The sequence below is a fragment of the Solea solea genome, chromosome 1 (genome assembly GCF_958295425.1).
Source record: "Solea solea chromosome 1, fSolSol10.1, whole genome shotgun sequence".
NCBI classification, from domain to species: domain Eukaryota; kingdom Metazoa; phylum Chordata; class Actinopteri; order Pleuronectiformes; family Soleidae; genus Solea; species Solea solea.
Window position 1 is genome coordinate 12660381 of NC_081134.1, and position 12516 is coordinate 12672896.

Here is a 12516-nt window from a genome sequence, read left to right on the forward strand (position 1 = left end):
GCAACCACAGAAAGTTGCTTTTATCCAAAGCGACTTACAAAAGAGGAATAAGCTACATAGAAGTAGTCTTGGAAAGAACTCCACTAGATAGGAACAGGATCCAAGTGCAGAAGGAGAAGTAGTGCTGGGGAGGGGGTAAGGCAAGTGCTAGGAGAGAAGATGCTCTTGGAACAGCTGGGTCTTCAAGAGCTTCTTGGTAGCGCTCGGCAGGTCATTCCACCAGCGTGGAACGGCACATGGCACCGCCAGACGACAATCCTTTGATGAACGGAGTAGTCGAGGGGTAACATAAGCTTTTAGGAGAGCATTTAAGTGGATGGAAGCAGACACATGTAGAATTCTTGTAGGCTAATATCAGTGATTTGAATTTGATCAGGGCGACTAAGGGTAGCCAGTGGATCTCAATGAACAGATGGGTGACATGTGCCCTTTTAGGCTGATTGAAAACCAGGCGTGCCGCCACGTTCTGGACCATCTGTAGCGGATGAGGAAGTCTGCTGGTACCCATACAACTCCTGGGGAGAAACTGTCACTATTAAAATAGAACCTTAGATCAAGTATGATGTGGAGACTTGTTTTAGAATAAACAGAACCAAAATTGTGAATATGCAAAGCAGTTTCTGTGGGCGCAGTATGTAGCCGCATTTGTGCCAGTGACCATCTTGCTGTGATGCAACAATGCTAACATCATGCCACTATTCAATGCTTGACAATTCCATTTGGATAATGAGTTGAAAGATGTTTCTGTGAAACCCTTTCTTCAAAAATGTCATGTTTGGTACAGCAGCTGAAAAATGCAGCCTATCATTATTACAATAATATACAATATCATTAAATAATTGTATTCTCTAGGGTGGATTTTCCAGACAGAAGGAAATATAATTAGGGCCGTTTGCAATGTAATTATATCAATTATTTGGTTGTTAGCTCATTTATGACAATATATTTAATAGGTTTATGACACACTCACTGATGATAAAACTCAAGCACCAACAGCAGCCATAAATTAATGAATTATTTTTTATTCCTTTTCCCCCCCATCAGACACTTTACAGTCTATGAGCGGCTGATTCTGTAAAAGGATTTTTTTTTCCAGATATGTTGAAATACTTCAGAGGAATTGCTTTTTTCCCCCTCTGTGAACAAAGAGATGACATTTCTGTGTTGCCTATTCCTAGGGACATTATCAGATAGATCTCTGCTTCTCCTCTATATCAACTCTGTGTCATCTGCTCAGTCCTGCAGTGTCTGCGTCCCCACTGCCAAAATCCCAGCAAATGAATGACTGACAATCCTCTAAATCTTGCTGATGGCAAAGACACTGAAACACACACACAGGATCGTTCAGTCTAATTTTAGAGCTGTAACACCTGTGTGCCTTCATTTACCTCATTTAAAAAAGAAAGAAAGAAAGAAAGAAAAAGAATCCTGGCTGATATCTGCTGGATCTCTACACGTCATTCACTTTTCCCACAAGGACAAGATAACACAGCATTTCACCTGTGGGGAGCTATCTGATTAACTGTGCTGTCACTGTTAACTGTTTGTGCAGGAGTTTAAAAAAACACACACACACGTGCCCATTCACACATCTATTTTGGTTAATGGACTGGTATGCAGAGAGTGAATGAAGAAGCCATTGATCCGAGTGCTGAGGTCAGAGGAGAGGGAGGGAGGCAGATAGCAAGTTCCAATCGTCAGAGGCTCACACTGCCATTTTACATTACTATTGATCTTTGCACTGAGACACACAGCGCGGCATTGATCTTCACGCACACCAACTGGAAGCAGCAGAACATGGGCTAAAGACAAAATACCTGCATGCACAAGCACAAAATGGAAAGAGAGAAGGAGCGCAGTTACAGACACAGAAATCAGGCTGCAAGGACACTTTAATCCACTGACTGAATGCCTGACTGCCTATCTCCCGCTCTGTCCCTTTATCTGAATATAGATATCCATGTGTGAAGTGCCCCAGAGTATCACTCTCAGTTCTGCGATGACACAAGAGGGAGAAACTAGTGCATGAGGCAATTAATGTTCAGAAACACTGCACTCTTATTCTGGCCACTCTGTCGTAAACAGGCTGAGGAAAAGACAGAGGGATACAAGGAGGAAAAGACAGAGGGATACAAAAGAGGAACAAGATCTGCAAGAAAACATACAGGAGATAAGGAAGACAGGACGTGAGCGAAATACATAGCGGGGAGAGAGAATATTGCCATCTCTTAGTAATGGCTCTGTTGGCCATTTGATCAGAGAGAGTCCGGCATGCATTTTAAAGCTAAACAAATGAATCCAGCAGTCTAAAAGCTTGTCACACCTGTGGATCAAGGTGAATGAATGGAGTGCAGGGAGGGACACACGGCAGAAACCGGAGGGAGAGCAGACCAATGGAAACATTAAAACAGAAGAAAATGTTCACATATATTGTTTATAATGTTAAACCTCCGGCTGTCCTCCTCAAACAGGACACAGTTGCAGCAGCTGTGTGCTCTGGCCACACGTGCATCCATATGACAGCCCGACATGAATGAACGTGTTTCTATGACCTAACATGAAACTCACCAAAGTTTGCTGATACTCAAGCGTCCTGTTTTCGCCCTTATCCTTTGCCATTGCTGCAATATTCTCATTAGGACACCCAATCCAGGACTATGCAAGTCACCCCTAATTATTCCAAGGATGATGACTGCTGCTGCTGCTGCTGCTGCTGATGCTGCCTGCCATCACATAGGCAGTGTGTGGCAGTGACACCTTTCTTGTCATAAAGCCCCTCTTGCTTGATGTAGAGTCCCCTGTGAGTGAGTATGTGTGTGTGTGTACCAGATGAAAGTGTGTATTGCCGGCTGCCTCGTTGCAGCAGCGCTGGTGTGGTTTCACTGCAGAACACCGCCTCCCTCCCTCCCTCCCTCCCTCCCTCCCTCTCCCTCTTTGCCTCACCGTCTCTCTCTGGACTCGAGGGACTTGGTTTCTGTGCAGGTATAATGAAGGACTGGTGGACTGTGTCGGTGTGGAGGGGCATAGTAGCTTTTTCTAATTCTTTAGACGGCGCGATAACATTATCTGTGGTCAGATAAAGTACTTTGTGAGCTGTGATAACAGCCTTCGAACTGTGGAGGGCAGCCTTGCACATTTTATCGTACAGCCTGCTGGAAATTATTATCAGAAGAAGAAAGGTCAACCACCGCAGGGAGAACCAAAATGCAATGATTGTTCATTTTGACACCACTAGATTTTTTTATTTTTTTTTCAATTATTCTTGCAGGACGACACCACTGTCCTTGGCTTCAGATATGAGTCATTGTTGGATTGATTAGGAGCGATGAGTAATCCTCAAGCACCAGGCTTTTGTTGGGCGTTGATTTATGGCCCCATCAGTGTCATGAAGAAATCCTCACAAAAACAGCAACAGAATACAACTTTACAGCAGTGTTCTTTTGCTGCTATTAGTTCGCCCTTCACACACAGTATGCTGCATGTTGACAGTGGCTATTTTACTGGTATATGGTAATGGTACATGGTATAACTTGTCTCCAATCTGAGCTCAGTTCATACTTCATTTGACTTCAGCCAATCTGTCTGTGACATCCATTTCCCCTGTTTAGTCACCTTCCACTGTCCAGATATGCAACAACTATATGCATATGACAATTAATAGTAGAGTAAGGCTTGAAGGAAAACATTAAAAGGTGTTTATTTAATCCAGTGAGTATGTGTGGATGAAAAACGTTGCCAGGACTATCAGACACATTGAGGAAAAAGGGCAAACGTTGAAAGAAATTGTGAAATTGTGATTTCTGTACAGGGGAATTGCATGAGGGGGTCCCTGGAATATTTTTTATCAGGATGACCTGTTGGTGATCCTTGGCTGAAATTGAGAAGCACTGTGATGAACTGGAAACTGTCCAGGGTTTACCCTGCCTCTCAGCCAGTGGCAGCTGGGATTGGTGACAGCTCCCCTTACGATGCTCAAAGGATAGATGAAATGGATGGATAGACTATCAAAAAACTGAACATGAGAAGAATAGGGAAGGAGATGCAGCAGAAGCTGAGGTGCCAACGTTTTACTCTGCCTCCAAAAATGTGAACCTTTGACTCAATATACTTATACAATACATCACTTAATAACCTCACTATAGCCACTTCAGTTGTGCCCCTTCATTATCCACAGGCGGTGTCAGAATAACACCCCATGACAAATGCACTAAACCTCCAGATGTAAACTATTTGAAGCATGGTGGCAATAAGCTTAATAAAGTATGAATGATAATTGAATGATAGATTGTTGAATGATAATTAGGGCTGAACGATTTTGTCAGGAATTGCAAATGCGAAATGGTTGGGAATGGTCATAATGGAAATGGTCATAATGGAAATCATTATTCTCGTTTTCATTTGAAAAAACATATTTGCAAATGATCACTGTGTGACATTTGTGCAGATCAGTGAGAAACAAAGACGTTCTCCTCAGTCCGTAGTATAAGACGTGTATAGATCAAGACAATAATCAATCTAAAATTATATTTTGACACACATTTTGGCTTTAACAAATATTGCTGTATTGTGATTTCGATAAAAATGTGTTCAGCCCTAATGATAATGATGATGTTCCCTTTTCTCTGTCTGTCTCGTTAACATTTTCAGGGACAGCATCAGCCTTTTCTCACAGTTCGACCTCATGAGAAAGTTGTTTTGTTTTTTAAAAAGGATAAATGTGGTGCCTCTCAGTGGTGCCCCCGTCGTATAGACATGATGCTTAGCTAAATGTTTTGATAGGGATGAACATGAATCATCAGGTGTCTCAATCAGAACACCAAATGAGGGACTTGAGTGCTAATCTATGAAAAGTAGCCCTTATGTTTTCCAGACGGTTCATAAAGCTCCAAAGTCTTAGAGAGTGTTTATTGTGTTTACCTTCATTGTATGACTTATGTTGACTGTGGGAGTGCAGCAATTAACTGATTATAATTGAATTACTTAATGAATTGCCAATGATTTTGATAGCTGATTAAGCAGTTTGAGTATTTTTCAGCTTCTTAAATGTGAATATTTATTTGTATGTATTCAATTGTGGATAGAATATAGCTTCTTTGCTCCATATAACAAATAAATCATTCAATCTAATTCATTTTGGTTGGTGGACAAAACACGAGACCATCATTTAGAGAATTATTTTTCAACATTTTAACTGAGTTGACTTGTCTTGTTTGCATTGTGTGTTTGTATACGGCACAAAATGCTCACACATGAAGGTTTGTTTACACTCTCACATCATTTCCCTTCCGCAGATGCTCGTCTCTCTGGATTTCACTGAACGCTCTTTCCAGATGCTAAACACCGGTGGTCAAATCTCTTGCACGAAAGATGTGGAGCCAACTGGACTCACGCCTGATACATAACAACTGTTCCAAGGATGCACTGCTGCTTTGCCAGGAGCCAAAACGTCCATCAAGTTTGCCAATTTGCCTCCGTTCATTCATTTTCCACTGCTTATCCCTTGAGGGGTGGCTGGGGGAAGCTGCAGCTAAATCCCAGCAGACACTGCAGGGTCAGGGGTAGAGGACAGTCTGGACAGGTCACCAGCCTATCCCAGAGCCAAGATTTATATTTTCATACGTTCAGGACTTTCAGTGCATTGTACCAAAACAGCAGGTCAGCTGATTCATTCAAGCTTGAAACTGGCGGTATCACGTTGCGTGATTTATCTAGTCTCAGGCCAATGGGTATTTGAATATCAAAGCAACTATTTCACAGGTTAAAAGAATTCCTCTGGGAGAGAAAGTGACAGATAAAACGGACCTGTAAAAGACTACCTGACTGTTCTAGTTCAAAGTGCTGGACCACAGTCACTAGCAGGGCTCCTGGGACCACAGTGGGATTTCACCCAAAAAAGCCACTCTCATAAACTCACACTTTAAATTACAAAGGTATTGCGTTTTTCAGCAGCTTTGTTCTCTGGATCAGTTACTGGAGCCTCAAGCGAGCCTTATTGTGATACATCACCACTGCACAGACTTGTTATTAATTCAGTTAATTAGTGGTTAATTCATTCTTATGTCATGTGAAACTCAACGCTGGGCCTCTTCATTTCTGTGTGCTTTGTGTTCTGGAAAAACCCAATCAGTGGGTTGCAGAGCCATCAAAGAAGTCAAGTGAGGACCAGAGAGAAGCGATGTTAGAGCAGAGGGTTCTGATTGACGACACAGAAAACCCCGAGCAAGACACTTCCACGTCATAAGTCATTCACTTCAGGTTCATGTGAACCTTGGGAACTAATTCTTGTCCTCACATCATCCCTATTGTGTCCTCCTGATGTTAAACACTATTGTACATGCACACACCACCTTCCTAATATCTGCCTCAAACAGACAGAGGTGCCATGGCCCCGGCAGCAAAGAAACTGGGTGCTCTGCAGCCCCAAGCACCAGCACACTGACCCACATCTCTCCATCTCTGCAGGATTCACAAACACCATCCACCTCTGCATGGAGGCCAGCATTAAAGATGGAAAACAACATGTCTCCTGTCCTCGCTCAGAGTAACATGTGGTCTACAAGTAAAATTGGTAATAAATATTTACTAAATCCTAATATAAATGGTTAATGGAGAGCATTATTGTGTTGTGATACAAACGTGTTAAAGGACGTCTTGTAGATTCATCAATCAAATTGTGGGGAAAGTTATTTCTTTTAATTAACCCAAGTAAACGTTCAACAACACCAACAAACGGCCTATATCTTATGACAGTAGTACTGCAATATCTTGAGTCATTTCTATACAGTATGAGCACATAACCACCTGTGTCCCTTTACATTTGCAAGGCCAGCTTCCAGCTTCTAAATTGCCAATCCTGGCTGCAGCTGGGGATAACAAAATTAGAAAAAAAATACACCACAAAACCAGCAAATACACCACAACCCAATCAACCTTCAATGTCCAATTTGCCCTTGAGCATGCTATGGACAGTGTCGCAGAGATGCGCGTGGGTTTCACACTTTGGCGAGAGAAAATAAACAGTTACGCATCTTGTCAGGACATATACTCACGGTTTGCACTGGGGCTGCTTCCCTGTACTCTTGTTTCTTTTCTCCTCCCCGGGCTACAGATTCAAAACCGTCAGCTGTGTCCTGTGTGTCCCGTCATTGCGCCTCGGTGAAATGATGCCTGCAGTAAAAGGGCACACAGCTACAGGTTGCCTCGTAAACTTGATGATGATGTGACCAGGCTGAGGAGGATGACTGAGTCACACTTCACTCTACCGCGAGTGAAATCTCAGTAGACGCCAGTGACTGGCCTGTTGCTGCTGCGCAATCCATGTAGCACCTCGCCAAAGTTGTCCGCGCGGCGCGTAATTACCGGTTTTTGCCCCCAGATCGGCGCGCAGCGAAGCAGGCAGCTGCCGGCTGGCTTTTGAGCCCGGGAGCGACAACAGCCCGAGCGCAGCTGCATATGGGTCTGTGCGTCAAAGAAACTCTAAGATAAGATGCTTCTTCTGCCTCCTCGTCGGCGCCAGTTGAAGTGGGAGGGAAACAGCGGGGAACCGGGTGTCGTGTCCGTGATGCAATGCGGGTATACCGTCAGTTCCACGGGCCGCAGTTTTCTCCTTGAGTGCAGAATCCTTGCGCTCCTGTCATGATCTGCGGAGCCGCGGCGCACATTCGTCTTAATAAGCGGTGGTCGGGACTGTGTGCAGAGGGGAAGGTGGAGGAGTGGAGGGTGGAAAACAGAACATGTGTTTAGTATTCATGCTCTGTCTGCAGCGCTCTCCCTCTCTCTCCTTCTAAATTGTGACAACACATACTTAACGGTCTAATATTAGGCGCCATGTGTCTTAATACTGGCACACGCAAACAAACAGGAGAGGACAGAGACTCCGTCAGTGTCGGGGCCGGAGTGATGTGGATGAGCACATGTGTGTCCGAAATGAGGATGAATGGTGCATTCCTCTTATCCGTGCTTTTGACAGCCATTACAGCTTATTTCTGAATTGGAGCGTCACCGCGTCCTCCAGCTGCGCCCCTCTGACATGACACCCCTGTGTGTGTATGGGTGAGGACATCACTCACTTCTCCTTCTGGGTGATAAACACAGCAATTAGGCTATTAAACGAACTTATGATGGTGTGCCACGTTGGCCGTTGTCCTGTCCTGGTTACAAAGTGCAGCTTGGTCTAAATTAAAGTGTAAATGTTGCTGTTGGAGTAAAATACAACACAATTCCGAACAGATGTGTGTGTCTAAAATTTTTAAAACCAGGGCTCCCAAGCTTTAAGGACATCCACTTTATTAGGTACACATGACTGCTGTTGTCCATTTGCATGCTACAGATGCATTTTTATGTCAAACCAGTGTAGCCATTGTCAGTCTGACATCTGGTATCACCAATACTTTTTTAGCCCAGAGAACTGCAGCTCACTGGATATTTTCTCTCTTTGCTGACCATCCTCTGTAAACCCTTCCACAGTATTTGGAAACTTTATTATAAAACTGTAAATTATTGATTGAAATGAGTGTAGTTACCGTTTCCTCTTGTTACGGCCTCCAAACAATTAAATACATCAATCAGTGGCTCAAATTGGAGACCTCAACATAAAAAAAAGGACACCAGAAAATGGGACAGCACAGTGATTGAATGAATGAATGAGTGAGTGAGTGAGTGATGTCATGGCCACACGCAACACCTCTTCTATTTCGAACCAGTCTGACCATTCATCTCTGACCTTTTTGGTGTAAACCCTGAGGATGATTGTGTCTGAAAATCCCAGTAGACCAGCCCATTTGGCACCAACAACCATGCCACACTAAAAGTCACGTAAATCACCTTTCTACCCCTTTCTGATGCTTGGATGCAGGTCTTGTCAATGAGGGCTACATGTGAGTTGCTGATTAGATATTGAGTTAGTATTGAGTTGAACATTTGCAGCTAATAAAGTGGCCAGTGAGTGTGTTGCACTTCCTAGAGCATGTCGACACACATGACCTGCGTGGTCTGCATTGAGGTCTGTGTCTGCTTTTTGGGTCTATAATCAGCTATATGTACTGGAGACTGCAATGATCCAATGGCAGGAAACATGGCCCCTTTTTTTCCTGCTTTATAATTTCTTGTGATGGACTGGCGACCTGTCCAGGGTGTACCCCCCCCCTTCGCCCTATGTCTGCTGGCATTGGCACCAGCGCCCCTCCCACAACCAGCTTTATAAAGTAGTAGAAGATGAATGAATAATTTCTTAGGATTCTTTTTCCTCTGTGGCAAAGTATGAAGCAGGAAAGGCTAGAAGCAGAAAAAAACGAGGGAGAGTTAGTTCAATAAAGGGTCCCCAGGTCCCTCTAAGTGTCACACATACAGTACGTGCATCAAGTCATCCAGATTAGTCCCCACACATGCTACAGACCTTACACACACCCACACTATTTGGTAGATTACGTGAACAAAAACAGCCAGCTTCCTCCACTGGTGAGAGCAAACCTTGACAATAAAAGTAAACAGCGTCCAGCAGTAGTGACTGGATTTCATGTCAGCTGTGCAAATTGAGTCTTTCACAATAATAAATCATTAACCTTTTAGTCAGTAACCACGCTGTCCTTGCTTTGCTCTGAAAGCCACCACTGGTCAAACAAGCAGCAAATAATAATCCTTCTAATATCAATGAAATACCATTTTCAGGCAACACCATTTTGTTATGCTGCGCACCAGGGAAGTTGGAGCGCATCCTGCTCTCAGGCCAGATAACACTTGCACTTCCCACTTCTGAACGAGAAGGTGGGAAATCAAGTAGTGAGAAGACAAAAAGGACACACAGCTCCTCTTTATAAGATACCACAGTGGACACGGAGCTTTTTCCACCCAACAGATCTCTTAATGGACCAAATGTGGACTCACCGGGAGAGGCCAAGCAGGGCATGGCTTTAAGCAGTAAGTAGTGAGCTTCAGTTAATCTAGGTTTTACTCACAAAGATATTCGTGGAATACAGATAAGCTGAAGGAGCTTCATTGTGTGTTTATGTGTTTGCCCAGGTCTCCTGCTTCTCTGTATGGTAGCCTCTAAGGTGTGGGATGCTGAGACCAAGCCAATAGACTTTGTGTGTAACAAAACAGCCAGGAGGGTTTTGAATATTGTGGCAGAAATGGAAAAAGCACTGGTAAGTGAAAAACCTTCCCACCACCTCTCTGTCGGTCTGTCGGGCTCTCGCCTGCGTTCATCTGTTCTCACCTGTAGTCTCCCATCACTCTGTCTCTCTGTTGTCCACCGGTTTGTCCAACCCCTGTAACCTCTTGTCCATGTCTCCTCCTTGGCAGAGTGACTGCGCTGACATCATGACCACACCGGTTCAGCTGCCCTGCACAGAACTTCACGTAGCATCGTGGGAAAACAAATCAGTACGTTAGCGCATGTATGAAATCCACCGTTTTCTGCCACAGTGGCGCTATCACTTATTATTTCCAACTCTTGTGTTGAATAAGTTCCTCTAAAATCAGATGCTGTTGCCTTTTCTTGTCTTTCCCTGTGCGTGTGTTACTGTAGTACCAGGAGAGGAGAGGAGATATAGTTGCATCCTTGGGGCTTCTTCTTGAAGGTGTGAAGGTTATGGAGACGCTGAGTCAGCCAGAATGTGGTGCTCCGCTACTGCAGAGACTGGAGAACAACATCAACAACCACCTGTTTATTCTCACACACCTTCAGCTGAGTGTGAGTAGCTGACGCTGTGCACTTAAACGTGATTTGTGGTGATTTGCAGGTCAAAGGCAGGTGTCAACGTTAAAATAACAGTAATATTGGTTAAATATTAGTATTTAAATGTGCATATTTCACTGTCAAGAAGTTTCTCAGGTACACCACTGTTCAAAGAGCATTTCACATATACGACAAATATTTCGTATTTAAATATTTGGACCCACACATGGAAGCTTGGTCAGTGTCAGACACTCTCACTCAACAACGTCACAGCAGAAACAGAAACCTTTCTTTTAGATTGCACACAATGACTGAAAACGTGTTGATTGGCTTCTCTCGAACTGGTTTGTGTTTGATTTAGAGACATTATCAGTTTCCTCTGGTGAGGAAATGTGCTGGTTTCTCATAAACCTGCCGCCCACTGTTGATAGGATGGTGTTACGGTATGTTGTGTGTCCCCAAGACTTCCTTCCTCAGGACAGGAAGACGATAGCAGTGCATAGTTTCCTAGTGACACGCTTGTTCTTGAATGTTACACGGGATGAAGATGGCTGTCCTGTGTTTAGTGCTTTTCTTCCCAACGTCCGCAAATTATAATAGCTCATTTTCTTTTCAAGAACCAGTTTTTATTTGTTTTTCCCCCACATAGTGTCATGTGTCATTTGTTTTTAAATAAGTGTCATTTTTGTGTTTTCTCTTTGGACCAGCAGGAGCCAGTGGTGGATCCAACATTGTCTTGTGTTCCTCTGTGGTCACAGAGTCTAAGCACAGTTCTTCAGAGATACAAACAACTGCTCTCAGGCAAACTGGAGATGTTCTTCGTTAACCTGGAAAACAGATGCTTTAACAAGTGACACTGGGTCCATCGTGTCGTTCACAAATGGGGGAATAAATTCAACAAAAAATACTAGTGCAAAACAGCAGAACTGATGTGGAGATTCTACTCTGCTGCTTTCAAACTCAACTCTTTGACATATGGTGATATTTAGATTCACACTCTTTTCTGAGATTTCTGCAGTGGAGCTACTTCTGGATTGAGGAAGATAAACACATCAGGAAGAAATTTGACAGCGCTTCTGAGAAGCTAAGGATTCTTTGATTTTGGTTTTAGGTCAAGAAAAGTATTACCTGCAATCTACCAATTTACCGGCAGTTTCCAAATGATTGCTTCATGTTTGAGAGTGACTCCAGCTTTATCACATGTCCAGAACAGAGTTTATAATTTATGTTTTTGGATTTGTTTATCCCTGGAATAGTGGTGCAAAGGTACAGGCAGTTACAAAGGTAGACAGACACGGCACTTAAGATAAAATAAATATAAATGCTACTTAGGAATGACACTTGGACAAGAAATGGAGAAGAAAATATTGCTATACCCTGATGAGGTTGTTAATGTATTGAGCAGCTTGTTGTTTTTTTTTGCACTTGTCGATCTATGACTGGTAATATTTTTACTTCTAAAGTTATGAGATGTTCTAAACATATGTTTTTTTTTTCATAGTTTGTGAATATCTGTTTGTAAATGCAAAGGTTTTGAATCTAAGGACAGTTGTTGTATTTGTATATTTCATCAAAACTGTTGGATGTCCATTATATTCATGTCTATTCATTCAGTTTGCTGGCATATTAAAACAAACAAACAAACAAAAAAAAACAATCTACAAAACTACTATATTACCTATTTTCATGTGTTGGTAAACAAGAGAATTCAAGTATTCATTAAACTTACTCAGCAACTGCTTGTTAATGCAAATATCTATCTATTCTAATCTAATAATATCAAATATGTAATGACAATCGCATGGCAGCTCGATGTATTGAGGAATGTAGACATGGTCAGA

The 12516-nt window shown here is 42.9% G+C and overlaps 2 protein-coding genes across 8 annotated transcripts in view; one reads left to right on the top strand and one right to left on the bottom strand.

The window, feature by feature from the left end:
* Positions 1-7795, bottom strand: part of clcn2a (chloride channel, voltage-sensitive 2a) — a 46029-nt gene extending 38234 nt beyond the window's left edge. For 6 of the 7 annotated variants that reach the window (XM_058630469.1, XM_058630452.1, XM_058630461.1 and 3 more), the window contains exon 1: positions 2569-2814. In XM_058630469.1, coding sequence (XP_058486452.1) covers positions 2569-2619 — 51 coding nt within the window. In that variant the 5' untranslated portion in view covers positions 2620-2814. Of the gene's footprint in view, positions 1-2568; positions 2815-7049 lie in introns of those variants that run through there. The other variant, XM_058630479.1, reaches the window with a different exon arrangement.
* A 1812-nt stretch (positions 7796-9607) lies between these two features.
* thpo (thrombopoietin) lies at positions 9608-12507 on the top strand. Its single transcript, XM_058641799.1, has 5 exons — positions 9608-9915; positions 10018-10142; positions 10300-10380; positions 10526-10690; positions 11386-12507. Exons 1-5 carry the CDS (start codon positions 9903-9905, stop codon positions 11527-11529), a joined length of 528 nt encoding a protein of 175 aa, XP_058497782.1. The 5' UTR covers positions 9608-9902; the 3' UTR covers positions 11530-12507.
* Positions 12508-12516: the final 9 nt, after the last annotated feature.